This window comes from Callorhinus ursinus, unplaced genomic scaffold (genome assembly GCF_003265705.2).
Source record: "Callorhinus ursinus isolate GAN/ISIS: 27379988/994484 unplaced genomic scaffold, GSC_fseal_2.0 scaffold9, whole genome shotgun sequence".
Lineage (NCBI taxonomy): Eukaryota > Metazoa > Chordata > Mammalia > Carnivora > Otariidae > Callorhinus > Callorhinus ursinus.
Genome location: NW_027397071.1, coordinates 37487140 through 37506359, shown reverse-complemented (window position 1 = coordinate 37506359; position 19220 = coordinate 37487140). Strand labels below are relative to the sequence as shown.

Here is a 19220-nt window from a genome sequence, read left to right as displayed (position 1 = left end):
CAATCTTTAAAAAAAAAAAAAAAGACTTACAGGTAGAGCTGTCCTATAAAGCATTTGAAAATACAGGACTTAGATTCTGTTGAAAGTCAGTGCTGAAAATGTAGATTCAAGATCCATCAACTAAGGGTAGTGGTTGAAGCCAGAACAGGTGAAAAAGAATGAGAATCTGGAGACATGACCTAAAAACAGTAACATGATCTAAGCCTCAAGGAAGGCCCCCACTTGTGGGCTTAAGGAAGGGAAAATGTGAGCCAAGAAAATGAAGAAATAAGCAAATAAATAACAAAAAGTTAAAGGAGGACCAGGACAACCTAGAATCATGAAAGCCAAGAAATAATAAACATGGCTAAAATTTATTGAGCACTTACTGTGGATCAAATTTGTGTTGTGTATTTCACAGACATTATCTTATTTAATCTTTATAGTAACTCAAGGAGGTAGGTCTGTAGATCTTTACTGATAGATGAAGACACAGAGGCTTTGCAAAATTAAGCCAATATGCCTGTCACTCAGCTAGCAAGTCCTAGGGCAAAAACTGGAATGTGTGTTTCCAGCCTCCAGGGTCCATTTTCCAACCAGTGGTCTCTAGAGTGTACAAGGCAAACTACTGTGGTGTGGGAAGAAAATGTTAAATTGCAATTATTATATCTCTTCTTCTTTAAATTGCATTTTTGTGTATGTTTTACAACAAGCATCCTATATTAGTATGGTGAATGCGCATATTTTCTAAATTAATAAGTATATATTTATTGGGACATATGCTCAGTTAATTTACTAATGTAAGGATGCAAAACATATTGGAATCATTTCTTTATTATTATTTTTTTTAATCACTTCTTTAAACTGCTATACAAAACTGCCTTTTTGTCTTGTCCCATCTTCAACAAGAAACTACGTTCACTTTAAAAGACAGCATGGCGCATGCTGTCTTTTAAATGCAATACTAGTTCTAATTGAGTTAAATAAGAACTGTTTATTTCATGGGTTCTTTTCAAGTTATTCCTTGGTATTTTCAGAAATTTGTGAAAGCTTTTGGGTTTAATTGGTTCTTTGTAATAGTAAAAGGAACACAGGCTTTAGACCAGACAGATACCAGCTTTGACCCTTCTGACCATATGACCTCAGACAAATACCTCATTTCTCAGAGCCAGGTTTGTTCATCTGTAAACTGAAGATAATATGTACCTGGCAGAGTACTGCAAAGTTTAGCAATATCATGTGAAAATAACTTAGCACTGGGCCTGGCATACAGTGGATACTTTTAGATTTTATTTATTTATTTGAGGTGGGGGCACACACGTGGTGAGAGGGGGTGAGGAAGGGCAGAGGGAGAGGGAGAAAGAGAATCCAGAGCAGACTACGCTGAGCCCAGAGCCCCATGCAGGGCTCAGTCTCATGACCCTCAGATCATGACCTGAGCCAAAATCAAGAGTCAATTGCTTAACCAGCTGAGCCACCCAGGGGCCCCTACAAGTGATACTTTAAAAGAACAGCAAAAAGTAATAATAGGAGCAGTACTTCTTTACTGTAAAGAATATCTATAGTTCAATCATCATGTCCCCTCTAAAATCCAGACACATATACCTTTGGCAAAGTTTTGCCTATACTGTCCTTAATTTAACCTGGGTACTTGTTTGAACATAGACAAAAAGGATTTTCCAGAAATATGGAGGCCACTGCATACAGCTGTGCAGGTTGGGGAATGCCATTTACATGAGCTACAGGCATACCTTGGATATATTGTGGGTTCAGGTCCAGACCACTGCAATAAAGCAAATATCACAATAAAGCAAGTCAGGTGAGAATTTTGGTTTCCCAGTGTAAATAAAAGTTAATGTTTACACTATACTGTAGTCTATTAAGTGTGCAATGGCATTATGCCTTAAAAAAAATACCTTAATTTAAAGATATTTTATTGCGGGCTGCCTGGGTGGCTCAGTCGGTTAGGCAGCTGCCTTTGGCTCAAGTCATGACCCAGGGTCCTGGGATCAAGCCTCGCATCGTGGTCCTGGGGTCCTGGGATCAAGCCCCACATCAGGTTCCTCTGATGGATCTGGGCAAAATCAACTGAAAACCTTTTGGAAAGGATTCACCATCCTAGATGCTATTAAGAAACAAATAATACATTATATGTTAAAAAAAAAAAAGATAATAGGAAGGGAAAAACAAAAGGGGGGAAATGGGAGGGGGAGACAAACCATGAGAGAACTATGGACTCTGAGAAACAAACTGAGGGTTCTAGAGGGGAGAGGGGTGGGGGGATGGGTTAGCCTGGTGATGGGTATTAAAGAGGGCACGTACTGCATGGAGCACTGGGTGTTATACACAAACAGTGAATCGTGGAACACTACATCAAAAACTAATGATGTAATGTATGGTGATTAACATAGCATAATAAAATAAAATTAAAAAAAAAAAGTCACCACCTAATCTTTCTCCTTCCCAGCTTTTTGAATTATTTTCATAGTGGGCTGATTCTAACACTAATCTTATATACATACTTTAGTAAAAATGTTAATCTTTAAAAAAAAAAAAGAACATTTGTGATTCGTGGAAAGAGGTCAAGATATCAACATTAACAGGAGTTTGGAAGTTGATTGTATCCCTCATGGATGACCTTGAGGAGTTCAAGACTTCAGTGGAGGAAGTAGCTGCAGATGTGGTGGAAATAGCAAGAGAACTAGAATTAAAGTGGGCCCTAAATATATGACTGTATCTCCTGATAAAACTTTAAGGAGCTGATTCCTATGGATGAGCAAAGCAGGTGGTTTCTTGAGATGGAATCTACTCCTGGTGAAGATAGCACTTGCTTGATAGCACTTTACCTACAGTAGAACTTCTTTCAGAATTGGAGTCATTCCTCTGAAACCATTCTGCTGCTTTACCAACTACGTTTATGTAACATTTAAGTCCTCTGTTGTCATTTCAACAGCCTTCACAGCATCAGTTGACTTTGCCCAGATCCATGAGAGGAATCACTACCTGTGGCAGCTATCGCCTTACAAAATGTATTTCTTAACTAGTAAGACTTGAAAGTTGAAATTACTATGTGGTGCATGGGCTGCAGAATCAATGTTGTGTTAGCAGGCCATGAAAGCAGTGTTAATGTCACTATCCATTTCCATCAGAGCTCATGGGTAATCAGGTGCATTGTTAATGAGTGATAATATTTTGAAAGGCATCTTTTTTCTGAGCAATAGGTCTCAACAGTAGGCTTAAAATACTCAGTAAACCATGTTTTAAACAGATGTGCCATCATCCAGGCTTTGTTGTTCCATTTTTAGAGCATAGGCAGAGTAGATTTAGCATAGTTCTTAAGGGCCCTAGAATTTTCAGGATGGTAAATGAACATTGGCTTCAACTTAAAGTCACCAGGTGCATTAGCTCCTAAAAAGAGAGTCAGCCTGTCTTTGAGGCTTTGAAGCCACGCACTGACTTCTCTGTATCTGAGAAAGACCTAGATGGCATCTCCTTCCAGGACAAGACAGTTTCATCTGTAGTGAAAATCTGTTGTTCTGTGCAAGCTACAGCATGAATTATCTTAGCTAAATAACTTGCTAGATAACTTGCTGCAGCTTCTCCCTCAGCACTTGCTGCTTCACCTTTGCACTTCTATGTTCCAAGAAGGCTTCTTTCCTTAAACCCCATGCACCCACCTCTGCGAGCTTCAGACTTTCCTTCTGCAGCGTCCTCACCTCTCTCAGCCTGCAGAGACTTGAAGAGAGTTAGGGCCTGGCTCTGGTTTAGGCTTTGGTTGTGGCTTAAGGGAGTGTTGTAGCTGGTTTGATCTTCTATCCATAATTTTCTCCGTATCAGCAATTAGCCCGTTTAACTTTCACTTTCTTATCAGTTACGTGTTCACTGGAGTAGCACTTTTAGTTTCCTTCAAGAACTTCAAGGTATGCCTTGATAAGAGTCATGGCTCCTCCTATTCTTGTACAGAGCAGTATCCCTAGAAATATCCTGGCAAAGACATAGAGGGCCAAAGATATGGCATCCTCAACAGAATTAAGAGACGAATGCCACTGCCCACACCTGCATTGGTTGGTGTGTTAAATGCTTGTCTGCTTGTTTGATGTTCTTCGCAGATCTGTACTCCCGACTTGGTGGTATTCTTGGCTTGTGCCAATCAGCGGCTCAAAGAAAGATTACTGAAGCGCGCAGAGCAACAGGGACGGCCTGATGACAATCTGAAAGCCACCCAAAGGAGACTAATGAACTTCAAGCAGAACGCTGCTCCATTGGTCAAATACTTCCAGGAAAAGGGGCTCATCATGACAGTAAGTTAGCTATACTTTTACATGTCCAGTATAAGAACAGTCTTTCAGATTTCTAATTCACCTGTTCTCATTTAGAAACCCTCTTTACTTTAAAAAAAAAAAAAAGTGGCTTTTCCAGGGTTTTAGATCCAATGGGAAAAAAACCGATAATTTTTACCTGCTTTGCCTTGATTAATTCATTATGATAAAAATACTTTCAGTTTAGTTTAATTTTATAAAAAATGATAAATTTTAACCTTGGCTAGAATTCTACAGTTCCCCCCCCAAAAAAGTATTTTTAAATAATTAGTTGGATAATTTTAAGTAGTACTTGCCCGGTTTCTCAACTCTTCTGTCTTTGGAAACTTAATAAAATTGATAGGCTTAAAAACACATAGTTGATAGAGTGTTCTATCAGACTTACATTGTAAGTCCGGTTTTATCACAAAGTACCACGTAAAGAAATGAGGTCCTGATGGCACAAAAAAGTTTCCTAAGGGTTTGACTTGCTTAAAGAAGTAATAGTGTCCGAAAATGGAAGGCATTGATCTTTCTGCTCCATTAACACAATGCTAATATTGTTTTCAATATTTGTTTTATGGTTAATGATACTCAATGTACCAATGAAGATGAGACTGAATCATTATTTAAGTTATTAGAATACAGGAAGTTAATGGTGAAGATTCAGCTAAATTATGATTCCATAACATCAAAAATTCAGGCATTAGAGGAGACAAAAGAATCACTGACCATCTGATGAAAATATTTTATGGAAGAAGACACCAACATCAGAGCAACTCCATGATAGCTGGATGGTGGCAGAGCTCAGCAGAACCTTCCCCCCAGCCCTTGGGTTTTTCTCACCAGACCAGAGATTCTTATCTAGTGAGGTTACAATGCCTGGTGGACAATCTGATGAAAATAATTCATGCCTTTCTGAATAAAATGCACATAAGATTTTTTTTTTTTACAAATTTTAGGTAAATCTACTGAAGCTCATCCACAGAGCCCCTATGACCTAGCAATTACTGGGTAAAAAAATCTCTTCATTGGACCAAGATGCCCTTAAATCTGAGACAGTCAAAACACTTGAATAATAATCTCTCTGCAGTCTTTTTAGCACTCTAAAGAAATATTTATTCGAATTTGCTCTTTGAGTCAGAGTTGTCATGTCAGAGAACTGTAAATCTGATCTGAAAATTGTTCACAGTGCCACAGTTCATTTTATGGTCTAAAAGAGACATTGAAAATAGGAAAGATTCAAGAAAGTCAGGGTGGATGTTTCTCTGGCTAATTTTGTTGGGATTGTTCCCTGTTTCTCTTGCAAATTACCAATGCTTCTGCATTGTGTCATGAAAAAAGAAATTTACCCTACAGACCAAACCCCCAACTGCAAAGTGCAGAGCCAGAGTTTTAATTGATGTTTGCAAGGCTTAAAGGTATTGCCAAAGTGTCTCTGATTACTCCCTGCCTGTCACGTTTGTCATCACAAGCAGAGCAGATTTCCCAAATGAATGCAGAGTGGGGATTGTTAATTTACTAATATTTTGCATGGAGGTGAAATGCCATTGCCTGTAATTGAGGGAGTCAATAACAATGTGGATGACAGCCTGTAACCTCAATGCTAAAACCAAATAAGCTTTAGGATGAACGCCTCTAATTACTGGGAGACTTGCCTTGGAAAGTCACCTTTTGGAAAAGTGGTGAACACAAACACAGGCTAGGCTCTGGGGAATAGAATTAGAAAATTTCGTCTGTCAAAGGAGCAAGTACTGCATCCTGAATCACATGTACTCCTTCAGAACGTGGATCATAGTTCGGTTTTGGAATTAAAATATATTGGATAGCATTTCTGCTTTTAAAGATGAGTTAAATAATAAAACGATCATTCTTATTAATCACAAAACATATTAAGATTTTACTTTAAGAACTGGGAGTTAACAGATCAAACCCCTCTGTAGTTTTTTTCTGTTGCTTCTACTTGCCCCTTTTAATTGATTCATTTATTCATTTAGTAAATATTTATTGAGAATCACTGGGTGCCAGACATTCTGCTAGGTGCTAGGGATGCAAATCTAAATAAGCAAAAGGTAAGGATCTTCATTTTATTCCCTTACATATTACAAATTCCTAGAACAGTACCTGCCTGGTACATAGTGTGCTCCCAGTAAATGAATAAAGCTTACAGTCTATGGGGAAAGAGATACTAAACAATGAGTTTATTAAATGTGATAACTGTCGCAAAGGAGAATGTACAAGGCATCCTCACATATGTCATGCACTGTGTTAGGAATTGAGTAGAACAGACTCTTCTCACCCACAAGTAAGGTTAATCATTTGTCTTGGTGTGAGGTTCTTAAAGACCACGGAGACCACATCCCTCTTCAGTCCAGTTGAGAAACTTCATCTTAGTGCTTCTCTTCCCTAGGGCTTTGGAATCTGAAACTCTCACTTGAAATCTTATGTTCCAATGCCATTTAATAAATTCATGATGCTCTGGGACTTGGTCTCCATCTATAAATTGGAGATGATGTTACCTACCACATAATGTTGTTGTATGGGTGAAATGAGAGAATGTGTGTTGCACGGCAGACAGTAGCAATCCAGAGGCCATGTTTAGGGTGCACCGTGCACCCCACTGCCTGGCTCAGATTCCAGCTGTGCCACCCAGCACCTGCATCACCCCCTGCAGGCTACTCATCTTCTCTGTGACTCAGCTGCCTGACCTGTGAAATGGGTATAATCATCCATCCTACCTCAGTGTAATTATAAGGAGTAAATGGATACCAGAACAGTGCCTGGAACGTTGTAAGGCCAATTTAAGTGATTGATATTGTTTTATAATTCTTGTGTTTCTTCCCTTCCCCTCCCATCCCATCTTTTGGAACCTACAATTACCACTAACAATTCTGTGCTCTCTGAGGGCTCACTGTTGCCTTTTCTCCCATAGACAGATTATTGAGGAAATCCAAAATGAAGAATCTAGGTGCCAAATTCATTTTTTCTTTAAAAATGTCTGTTATCAATTTTTAAATTGTCCCAGTGTTTTTTCTTAACTTCTGTATTGGTTATCTAATCAAGCCATAAAATGGCTGCATCTGAATACTGTGATTGGATTGTAGCAAACATCAACTCATTTTTTTTTCTTTTTTACTACATCATTCACTCTACCTATTGGCAGATTTGACTTAAGAATGAACCCAGTGTGACTGAAGAGAAAACCTAATCAAAATAGCCAGGAAAATATGCTGTTATCTGAATACTGTATCTTATTGACATGGTTCCCATGACATGGACCTTTTCATTTTTATTCTTTTATTATACTTATCCATATCCAGCCATCTGTGCATGAATTAAATGCTATGAAATCACAAGGCTAGGATATTAGGGACGTCATAGAATCTTCTCAGACAAGTTTATATGTTGTTTTTTAACTTACAATAGGGTAGGATGTAATTGCTCATCATATCTTTTACAGTTTTGTGCTCCTAGTTAACTTAGGTGCTATGAGTTCCCCAAGTTTGTCAAGAGTTTTGTTTTGAAGTTTGTTTGAGTATTACCGGGACCAAGAAAGCTGCTTGTCTTAAAGTCTTACAGAGTAAGCTCTGTTTCATGACATTTTGAAGCACTGGGACTTGATGAAACTATAGAATTCTTGAAGTATAATTTCCCTTCTATAGGATCTTCAAAAGTCTCAGTAATATATGTGTGTGTGTGTGTGTGTGTGTGTTTGTAATGATAATTTTTTATCTTTATTTTTAAAGCTTAAAGAAACCCCTAGTCTGTTTTAATCATCCTCCCTAAGTTGGATGAAACTTATTGGAGAAATAGTATTAGTTAAGACAGGTCAAGCTTAAGTAAGTTTGAGGAACTATTTAAAAAATACACACAGTTTTGTTTGTTGTTTTAAGAAAAAAGTCTTCTAAAATGATTGAAAAATAATAGGGTAAGATGTAATGTTTATATTATTATTTTCCAAAATGCACTGTGCTGTTGATCCAGCTAGGAAAACATGCCACTCACCAGGGAAAGGGTTACACACTTGTGTGCATTGAATAAATGCTACTCAATATAGATAATAATCATTACCACTGTTTGAAAGCCATGTTTTTAACACACACACAAAATATTAGGAATGACATGGTTACAAATAACGTCTCTAAATAAATCTATTTGGCTTTAAGGAAAGCTCCCAATATTTGCCTTGTTTTTCTGATTTTGCAGAGGAGTAGGGAATACTTCATCACAGACTGGCTTCAGTGCTGGGGAACTGGCAGAGAGAACACATCCTTTTCAAAACCACAGTATTGTTAATTCACCAGATACTATCCCTGAGCCCCCAAGGTAACCCCTTATGCCCTTATATCACTTCCTTCAAATTTGAGAATACCCATATTATATATTTCAAATTCACCACTGAAACTATGTAGTTCCTATCCCACCAGACACTCGTAGCCAAAGGGAAAATAAACAGGAATAGTAAAAGTTAATTTAGACAGAACTGAATAATTATTTGCCAATTAACTTAGTTTCATAGGAATCAACACTAACATTTAAACACAAGTACACTTATCTCTAAACTGCCAGTGCATAGCCGTTTGTTAATTATCACAGTTTCCACTAACATCGCCGCATGGGGTGGGTGGAAAAGAACTCTAAACAGCACAAACCCTCAGCAGGTTTAGCAACTCACCTAAACATAAGAAAGACAATGAAGATACTTCATAACAGTTGACCCAAACAAATCCATTCTCCTAAAATTGTAATCAGAGGAAAATTGTCATTGCTTCTCAATACTTGAGATTGATGAATTTGTAAATAGGTAACATAATGAAACTGTATTTCCTTTAAATAGCATCACTTATTCTATCCTGTTTAAATATTCATTGTCATGTAACGAAAAGGCCCGTTAATTCCTTTTGGGTGGCTTTGGTAAGACAGAATATAGTCAAGGAGTAGTGTTCAAAGGTTAATAAGAAAGGCTATAGTTGTATTCTGGCACATAATTACTTGGGTGAAGATGGTGTATATATGTGCTGGATATATGGCCCTCTGAATTGTTTTAAGTTCAATTTAAAAAAAACTATGTAGACAGTGCCTTCTGGCATGAAACCTGATACTGTTAGAACTTCAATGTGAAGAGCCCAGAGGAAATATGAGAAATACCCATTTGACTTGAATACAGGGCAGCTTATAAGGAGTCACACTGTGTGAGCAACAAGCATTTATAGACTCCTACTGTGTGCAGAGGTGGCAAGATAGAACTGCCCTAGAAAACCTACTGTTGCTTCTTTTAGGAGAGTAACATCTCTGTGGATTTTTTTGAATGGGTATTTGGATTTTTTTTAAATTAACATATAATGTATTATTGGTTTCAGAGGTACAGGTCTGTGATTCATCAGTCTTATATAATACTCAGTGCTCATTACATCACATGCCCTCCTTAATGCCCATCACCCAGTTACTTCATCCCTCCACCCCCATCCCCTCCAGCTACCCTAAGTTTGTTTCTTATGATTAAGAGCCTCTTATGGTCTGTCTCCCTCTCTGATTTCATCTTCTTTTATTTTTTCCTCTCTTCCCCTATGATCTTCTGTTTTGTTTCTTAAATTCCACATATGAGTGAGATCATATGATAATTGTCTTTCTCTGATTGACTTATTTCGCTTAGCATAATACCTCTAGTTCCATCCACGTCGTTGCAAATGGCATGATTTCATTTTTTTTTATTGACACATAATGTATTATTTGTTTCAGGGGTACAGGTCTGTGGTTCATCAGTCTTCACAATTCACAGCGCTCACCATAACACATGCCCTCCCCAATGTCCATCACCCAACCACCCCATCCCTCCCACCCCCCTCCACTCCAGCAACCCTCAGTTTGTTTCCTGAGATTAAGAGTCTCTTACGGTTTGTCTCCCTCTCTGGTTCCGTCTTGTTTCATTTTTCCCTCCCTTCCCCTATGATCCCCTGTCTTGTTTCTCAAATTCCTCATATCAGTGAGATCATATGATAATTGTCTTTCTCTGATTAACTTATTTTGCTTAGCATAATATCTTCTAGTTCCATCCACGTCATTGCAAATGGCAAGATTTCATTTTTTAATGGCTGAGTAGTATTCCATTGTATGTATATATATGTATATATATATGTATATATATATATATATATATATATACACACACACCACATCTTCTTTATACTTTCATCTGTCAATGGACATCTGGGCTCTTCCCATAGTTTGGCTATTGTGGACATTGCTGCTATAAATATTGGGGTGCAGGGGCCCTTCGTATCACTGCATTTGTATCTTTGGGGTAAATACCCAGTAGTGCAATTGCTGGGTCATAAGGTAGCTCTATTTTCAACTTTTTGAGGAACTTCCACACTGTTTTCCAGAGTGGCTGCACCAGCTTGCATTCCCACCAACAGTGTAGGAGGATTCCCCTTTCTCCATCCACATCCTTGCCAACAGATGTCATTTCCTGACTTGTTAATTTTAGCCATTCTGACTGGTGTAAAGTGGTATCTCATTGTGGTTTTGATTTGTATTTCCCTGATGCCAAGTGATGTTGAGCACTTTTTCATGTGTCTGTTGGCCATTTGTATGTCTTCTTTGGAGAAGTGTCTGTTAATGTCTTCTGCCCATTTCTTGATTGATTATTTGTTCTTTGGGTGTTGGGTTTGATAAGTTCTTTATAGATTTCGGATACTAGTCCTTTATCTGATATGTCATTTGCAAATGTCTTCTCCCATTCTTTTTTTTTTTTTTTAAAGATTTTATTTATTTATTTGTCAGAGAGAGAGAGAGAGAGCAAGTGAGAACAAGCAGGGGGAGCAGCAGGCCTCCTGCTGAGCAAGGAGCCTGACGCGGGACTCGATCCCAGGACCCTGGGACCATGACCCAAGCTGAAGGCAGACACTTAACCTACTGAGCCACCCAAGTGTTCCAGTATCTTCTCCCATTCTGTTGGTTGTCTTTTGGTTTTGTTGACTATTTCCTTTACTATGCAAAAGCTTTTTATCTTGATGAAGTCCCAATAGTTCATTTTTGTCCATGTTTCCTTGCCTTTGGTGATGTGTCTAGCAAGAAGTTGCTGCAGCAGAGGTCGAAGAGGTTGCTGCCCGTGTTCTCCTCTAGGATTTTGATGGAGTTCTATCTCACATTGAGGTCTTTCATCCATTTTGAGTCTACTTTTGTGTATGGTGTAAGGAAATGGTCCAGTTTCATTCTTCTGCATGTGGCTATCCAATTTCCCTAACACCATTTGTTGAGGAGACTGTCCTTTTTCCGTTGGATATTCTTTCCTTCTTTGTTGAAGATTAGTTGACCGTAGAGTTGAGGGTGCATTTCTGGGTTCTTTGTTCTGTTCCATTGATCTATGTGTCTGTTTTTATGCCAGTACCGTACTATTTTGATGATTACAGCTTTGTAATAGAGCTTGAAGTCTGCAATTGTGATGCCACCAGTTTTGGTTTGCTTTTTCAACATTTCTTTGGCCATTTGGGGTCTTTTCTTGTTCCATACAAATTTTAGGATTATTTGTTCCAGCTCTGTTAAAAAAGTTGATGGTATTTTGATAGGGATTGCATTGAATGTGTAGATTGCTCTAGGTGGCATACACATTTTAACAATATTTGTTCTTCCAATCCATGAGCATGGGATGTTCTTCCATTTCTTTGTGTCTTCCTCAGTTTCTTTAATGAGTGTTCTATAGTTTTCTGAGTACAGATCCTTTGCCTCTTTGTTTAGGTTTATTCCTAGGTGTCTTATGGTTTTTGGGTGCAATTGTAAATGGGATTGACTCCTTAATCTCTCTTTCTTCTGTCTCATTGTTAGTGTATAGGAATGCAACTGATTTCTGTGCATTGATTTTATATCCTGCCACATTGCTGAATTCCTGTATGAGTTCTAGTAATTTTGGGGTGGAGTCTTTTGTGTTTTCCTCATAGAGTAACATGTCATCTGCAAAGAGTGAGCGTTTGACTTCTTTACCAATTCAGATGCCTTTTATTTCTTTTTGTTGTCTGATTGCTGAGGCTAGAACTTCTAGTACTATGTTGAACAGCAGTGGTGATAGTGGACATCCCTGCTGTGTTCCTGATCTTAGGGGAAAAGCTCTAAGTTTTTCCCCATAGAGAATGATATTCACTGTGGGCTTTTCATATATGGCTTTTGTGATATGGAGATATGTTCCCTCTATCCCTACACTGTGAAGAGTTTTAATCAAGAAAGAATGCTGTACTTTATCAGATGCTTTTTCTGCAGCTATCGGAGGATCATATGGTTCTTGTCCTTTCTTTTATTTATGTAATGTATCACATTGATTTATTTGCGGATGTTGAACCACCCTTGCAGCCCAGGAATAAATCCCACTTGGTCGTGTTAAATAATCCTTTTAATGTACTGTTGGATCTTACTGTCTAGTATTTTGGTGAGAATTTTTGCATCCATGTTCATCAGGGATATTGGTCTGTAATTCTCCTTTTTGGTGGGGTCTTTGTCTGGTTTGGGGATCAAGGTAATGCTGGCCTCATAGAAAGAGTTTGGAAATTTTCCTTCCATTTCTATTTTTTGAAATATCTTCAGAAGAATAGGTATTAATTCTTCTTTAAATGTTTGGTAGAGGGGCGCCTGGGTGGCTCAGTCATTAAGCATCTGCCTTTAGCTCAGGTCATGATCCCAGGGTCCTGGGATCAAGCCCCACATCAGGCTTCCTGCTCCATGGGAAGCCTGCTTCTCCCTCTCCCACTTCCCCTGCTTGTGTTCCCTCTCTCGCTGTCTCTCTCACTTTCAAATAAATAAATAAAAATCTTTAAAAAAAGTAATGAAAATGAATGTTTGGTAGAATTCCCCTGGGAAGCCATCCAGCCCTGGGTTCTTGTTTGTTGGGAGATTTTTGATTATTGCTTCAATTTCCTTACTGGTTATGGGTCTGTTCAGGTTTTCTATTTCTTCCTGTTTCAGTTTTGGTAGTTTATTCATCTCTAGGAATGCATCCGTTTCTTCCAGATTGCCTAATTTGTTGGCATATAGTTGCTCATAATATGTTCTTATAATTGTTTGTATTTCTTCGGTGTTGGTTGTCATCTCTCCTCTTTCATTCATGATTTTATTTATTTGGGTCCTTTCTCTTTTCTTTTTGATAAGTCTGGCCAGGGGTTTATCAATCTTATTAATTTTTCAAAGAACCAGCTCATCGTTTCATTGATCTGTTCTACTGTTCTTTTGGTTTCTGTTTCATTGATTTCTGCTCTAATCTTTATTATTTCTTTTCTTCTACTGGGTTTAGGCTTTATTTGCTGTTCTTTCTCCAGCTCCTTTAGGTGTAAGTTTAGGTTGTGTATTTGAGACCTTTCTTGTTTCTTGAGAAAGGCTGGTATTGCTATATATTTCCCTTTTGGGATTGCCTTTGCTGCAACCCAAAGATTTTGAACAGTTGTGTTTTCATTTTCATTTGTTTCCATGAATATTTTAAATTCTTCTCTAATTTCCTGGTTGACCCATTCATTCTTTAGTAGGATGCTCTTTAGCCTCCGTGTGTTTGAGTTCTTTCCAAATTTCTTCTTGTGTTTAAGTTCCAGTTTCAAAACATTGTGGTCCAAAAATATGCAGGGAATGATCCCAGTCTTTTGGTACCAGGTGAGACCTGATTTGTGACCCAGTATGTGAACTATTGTGGAGAATATTTCATGTCCACTAGAGAAGAATGTGTATGCTGTTGCTCAAGGATGGAATGTTCTAAATATATCTGTGAAGTCCATCTGGTCCAGTGTGTCATTCAAAGCCCTTATTTCCTTGTTGATCTTCTACTTAGATGATCTGTCCATTGCAGTGAGGGGGGGTGTTAAAGTTCCCTACTATTGTTGTATTAATGTCTATGTGTTTCTTTGATTTTGTTATTAATTGGCTTATATAATTGGCTGATCCTATGTTAGGGGCATAGATATTTAAAATTGTTAGATCTTCTTGTTGGATAGACCCTTTTAAGTATGCTACAGTGTCTTTCCTCATCTCTTATTATAGTCTTTGGTTTAAAATCTAATTTGTCTGTTATAAGGATTGCCACCCTGCTTTCTTTTGATGTCCATTAGCATGATAAATGCTTTTCCACCCCTTTACTTTAAATCTGAGGGTGTCTTTGGGTCTAAAATGAGTCTCTTGCAGACAGCATATTGATGGGTCTTGCTTTTTTATCCAATCTGATATCCTGTGTCTTTTGATTGGGGCATTAGGCTATTTACATTCACAGTAACTATTGAAAGATATGAATTTAGTGCTATTATATTACCTGTAAAGTGACTGTTACTTTATATTGTCTCTGCTCCTTTCAGGTCTATGTTATTTTACTCTCTCTTTGCTTAAAGGACCCCTTTCAATATTTCTTGTAGGGCTCGTTTTGTGATTACAAATTCCTTTAGTTTTTGTTTGTCCTGGAAGTTTTTTATCTCTCCTATTCTGAATGACATCTTTGCTGGATAAAGTATTCTTGGCTGAATAGTATTCTCATTTAGCACCCTGAATATATCATGCCCGTTCTTTCTGGTCTGCCAGGTCTCTGTGGATAGGTCTGCTGCCAATGTAATGTTTCCACCCTTGTAAGTTACAGATCCCTTGTCCCGAGTGGCTTTCAGGATTTTCTATTTGTCTCTGAGATTTGCAAGTTTCACTATTGTATGTCAGGGTGTTGACCTGTTGTTAATGATTTTGAGGGGGGTTCTCTGTGCCTCCTGGATTTTGATGCCTGTTTCCTTCCCCAGATTAGGGAAGTTGTCTGCTATAATTTGCTCCAATATACCTTCTGCACCTCTCTCTCTTTCCTCTTTTTCTGGGATCCCAATCATTCGAATATTGTTTTGCTTTATGGTATCACTTATCTCTCACATTCTCCCCTCATGATCCAGTAGTTTTTTATTTCTCTTTTTCTCAGCTTCTTTATTCTCCATCATTTGGTCTTCTATATCACTAATTCTCTCTTATGCCTCATTTATCCTAGCAGTTAGAGCCTCCATCTTTTATTGCATCTCATTAATAGGCTTTTTGATTTCAACTTGGTTAAATTTTAGTTCTTTTATTTCTCCAGAAAGGGATTCTCTAGTGTCTTCTATGCTTTCTTCAAGCCCAGCTAGTATCTATATAATCGTTATTCTGAACTCTAGTTCCGACATCTTAATTATGTGCATACTGATTAGGTCCCTGGCAGTCAGTACTGCCTCTTGTTCTCTTTTTTGAGGTGAGTTTTTTCATGTTGTCATTCTTGCAGAAAGTGGTCGCTTTTCTATTTGTAGAGTTGCAGCCATTCTTAGATCTCCAGTTGAGTTTGCAGGTGTTCAGAATGATTTGACAGCTATCTAGCTGAATTCCTGGGACCAGGTGAAATTAAGGTCTCCTACTCCTCTGCCATCTGGGACTCCTCTAGTAGTACACATTTAATTTACCTATTAACATAGATCTTTGTAATCCTGGCTTTAAAATATCCAGAACTAAATTAAAAAGTGAATCTGATTACTTTCATTATTTTTTAAATTTTATTCATTTTTTAAAAGATTTTATTTATTTTTTTGACAGAGAGAGAAAGTAAGAGAGCATAAGCAGGGGGAGCTGCAGAGGGAGAGGGAGAAGCAGACTCCCTGCTGAGCAAGGAGCCCAATACGGGGCTCAATCCCAGGACCCTGAAATCATGACCTGAGAGGAAGGCAGACGCTTAACCAACTGCCCCACCCAGGTGCCCCATATTTTTTTTTAAGGATTTATTTATGCATTTGAGGCAGGGGGAAGCATGCTCAAGCTGGGGGGAGGGGCAGAGGGAGAGGGAGAATCCCAAGCCCACTCTGCACTGACACAGGGCTCAATCCCACGACCCTGAGATCATGACCTGAGCTGAAATCAAGAGTCCAACACCTGACCGACTGAGCCACCCAGATGCCCTCTGATTACTGTCATTACTGTGGCTCTCAAAACTAAAATACATGCTATGATACCAGTTTCTTTCTCTGATCTTTTGTATAGAAAGGAAAGTAAAAGCACTGAGAGATAAAGCTATTTGCTCACAAAGTGTAACCCACAGGTAGCAAAGCAGCATCTGCTGTTCTGGGAGCAAATTAGGCTGCTTCGGAATCGGCCTCAGAACAATGGAGGTGAAGAAGCAAATACGGAATCTGCAGCAGCTTCTGTCATTCCATCTCCATAATAAGCAAGCCTCAACTCACAACTTTTCCACACCCAAAGCTTGCTCAGTATCAGTGCTGTTCACACTCTGCAGACAGAGAGCAAACCAAATTACTCAGTGAAAACCTCTCCTTTCAAAGTGGGAAATTGATGCCAATCATATGACAGATCCATTGTCAGCACCTGATGATAAGAGCGCCCACACCAGTAAAGGCAGTATTCTCATTGTGATGTTTCATGTAGGTGTTTACAGGAAAAATGAGGATGAACCTAAAGAATGAACATGCTTCCTTCTCCAAAAGAATGTAAAATATTTTTCTGTTGATTGTATTATTTCAGACATCCATGAAATAGAATCCAAAAAGCCCCAGTGCACGACTTTTAAATCATCTTAAGTAGGGACTGACATGATAACCATGAACTAAGTGATGTGGGAGAAATCAAGATAATATTCAAGTGAACACATCTGAAAGATTCACGTGAAGAAAATTCCAATTCCAAGAAGTATGATGGACAAGTCTATCTAAGAATATTTTAGTTAAGGCTTGTGCTGTTTCTATGGGATTGCTTTCACGACAGTTTGTCTTTAGTTGTAATTTTTGTGAAGTAAAATGAAACTCAGAGATAGTTGCTAGCTGAATATCATGGCATACTAACAGCTTCCTGTAAACTCTTGTTTCAACCTTACAGTTCTTGACAGGAAAATGTGCAATACATGCATACACATTTTCAGCTGATCACGTTTCCAGGAGATGTTCTGGTCAGAAAAATACTCGTGACAAGAGTGTCAATGAACATCCCACACCTCTAGAATTAGGTCTTGATTTAGTTCAATATGTTATACTGAGACTTATTGGGACATTGAGTAAGAAAATCATATTTTTGGTTCTTAGATGAATTTTTTTTTTTAAGACTAAACTAGTTGGAATCAATCAGTATCTTTAAAGAAAGATGGCAGTGTAGTTGAATTAAGTGCCTGACGACGAAGAGGAAGCGGGAGAAGGATGGGGGGGAAGAAAGGAAGGGACAACAAAAGAAAAGGAAAAAGACAGGCATGAGAAACTTGCCAGTCAGGAAAAGACAAAAAAATATTATGAATAGATGGGGTCTTAAAAACAATGGCTAATAATTTCTGAGTGCTAAATATAAGATTGGTACTACTCAAAGCGCTTCACATGTTTGAGGTCATCCATCTTCACTAACTCTCCATGAGGCAGACACAAGCATAGTTCATTTTATTTCCCTTCACAGATACTGTGTTTTCTACAACTTGAAGGTTTGTGGCAACCCTGCATCAAGCAAATTTATCGGTGCCATCTTTCCAACAGCATTTGCTTACTTTGTGTCTCTGCATCACATTTTGGTGATTCTCGCAATACTACAAATATTTTCATTATTATTTGTAACGATCTGTGATGTTACGACTCACTGAAAGCTCATATGATGGTTAACATTTTTTAGCAGTGAAGTATTTTTAATTAAGGTATGCAGATTGTTTTTTAGACATAATGCTATTGCCTCCTTATTAGACTGCTGTTTGTGTAAACATAACCTTTATATGCACTGGGAAACCAAAAATTCCATTGGACTGACTTGATTGCAACCTTTGCTTTATTGTGGGTGGTCTGGAATCAAACCTGCAGTATCTCTGAGGTGTGCCTGTGTTATTGCCATGTCCATTTTGTAAATGAGAACACTGAAGCTCATGAAAGCATAGCTGGCCCAAGATTCCACCAGAGCAGTGCGGCTTTAGCCCGGACCTAGGACACCAGCCCCAGAGGAAGCATCTGTGATTGTTGTATTGTTCCTTCATTAGAGATGGTGAAGAGAAAGCCCACTACTGCTTTCTCCAGGCATTTAACATTTGATAAGCACCTCTATTCAGCTGGAATCTCTTCATTTCGGTTTCTCTGAAAAGAATAAGTAAGAAAATTAACTCTGATGGTGCGTTCCATGGAGAAGTTGTAAAAAAAAAAAGAGTAATTTTACTAGGTAACAGATGTAAAATAATTAAGATAATTCATAAAAGTGATCCATCTGAGCACATATACAAGAAGGAAATTATACCATGAACGCCAAGCCTTGTATTTTTATCTCCCCTACACATTATCTTCTTCACTGGCTGAGTTCTACAAATCAAAGGTAAAGCCATGGCTGCAGTTTTGCTGCAGGCAAAACCCTGTCCTTATCTACTTAGAGTTTTATCATTCATCTTATCCATTAAGACCGTTCTTTTATACTCATCCATTCAAACATTTTTTTAAATACATTTTTTTAAAAGATTTTATTTATTTATTTGAGAGAGAGCACATGAGAGGGGGTAGGGTCAGAGGGAAAAGCAGACCCCCCACTGAGCAGGGAGCCCGATGCGGGGTTTGATCCTGGGACTCCAGGATCATGACCTGAGCCGAAGGCAGTCGCTTAACCAACTGAGCCACCCAGGCATCCCTCGAACATTTTTATCCAGGGCCTATTGCATGTCAGACGCTAGCACTTTCCCAACAAGGGCCCATGTGAGACACGGTAGGGAATCCAAAGATGATGTGGAGATAAATCTGCCTTCATGGAGTTTGTGTGCAGGCAGTGATATAAACATAAATAACTTGAGAACAGCACAGGAGGGGGTAAATGCCACTCACAGAGGTATAATAAGCCAGAAGGAGTCAGGGACAGGGGAGTGACTTCCTCCTGGAAAGATTAGGAAAAGCTTTACTGGAAACGTGGGCCCTGGAGGGGTGGGTGAGAGTTCCCCAGAAATGGGAAGGAAGGGCATTATAAGAGGACGTCAGC

The 19220-nt window shown here is 38.5% G+C and overlaps 1 protein-coding gene across 3 annotated transcripts in view; it reads left to right on the top strand.

Annotated features, from left to right (window-relative positions):
- AK5 (adenylate kinase 5) overlaps positions 1 to 19220 on the top strand; it is a 233892-nt gene that overhangs the window by 47346 nt on the left and 167326 nt on the right. For all 3 annotated transcript variants that reach the window (XM_073896487.1, XM_025871956.2, XM_073896488.1), the window contains exon 6: positions 4089 to 4280. In XM_073896487.1, coding sequence (XP_073752588.1) covers positions 4089 to 4280 — 192 coding nt within the window. The remainder of the gene's footprint in view (positions 1 to 4088; positions 4281 to 19220) is intronic.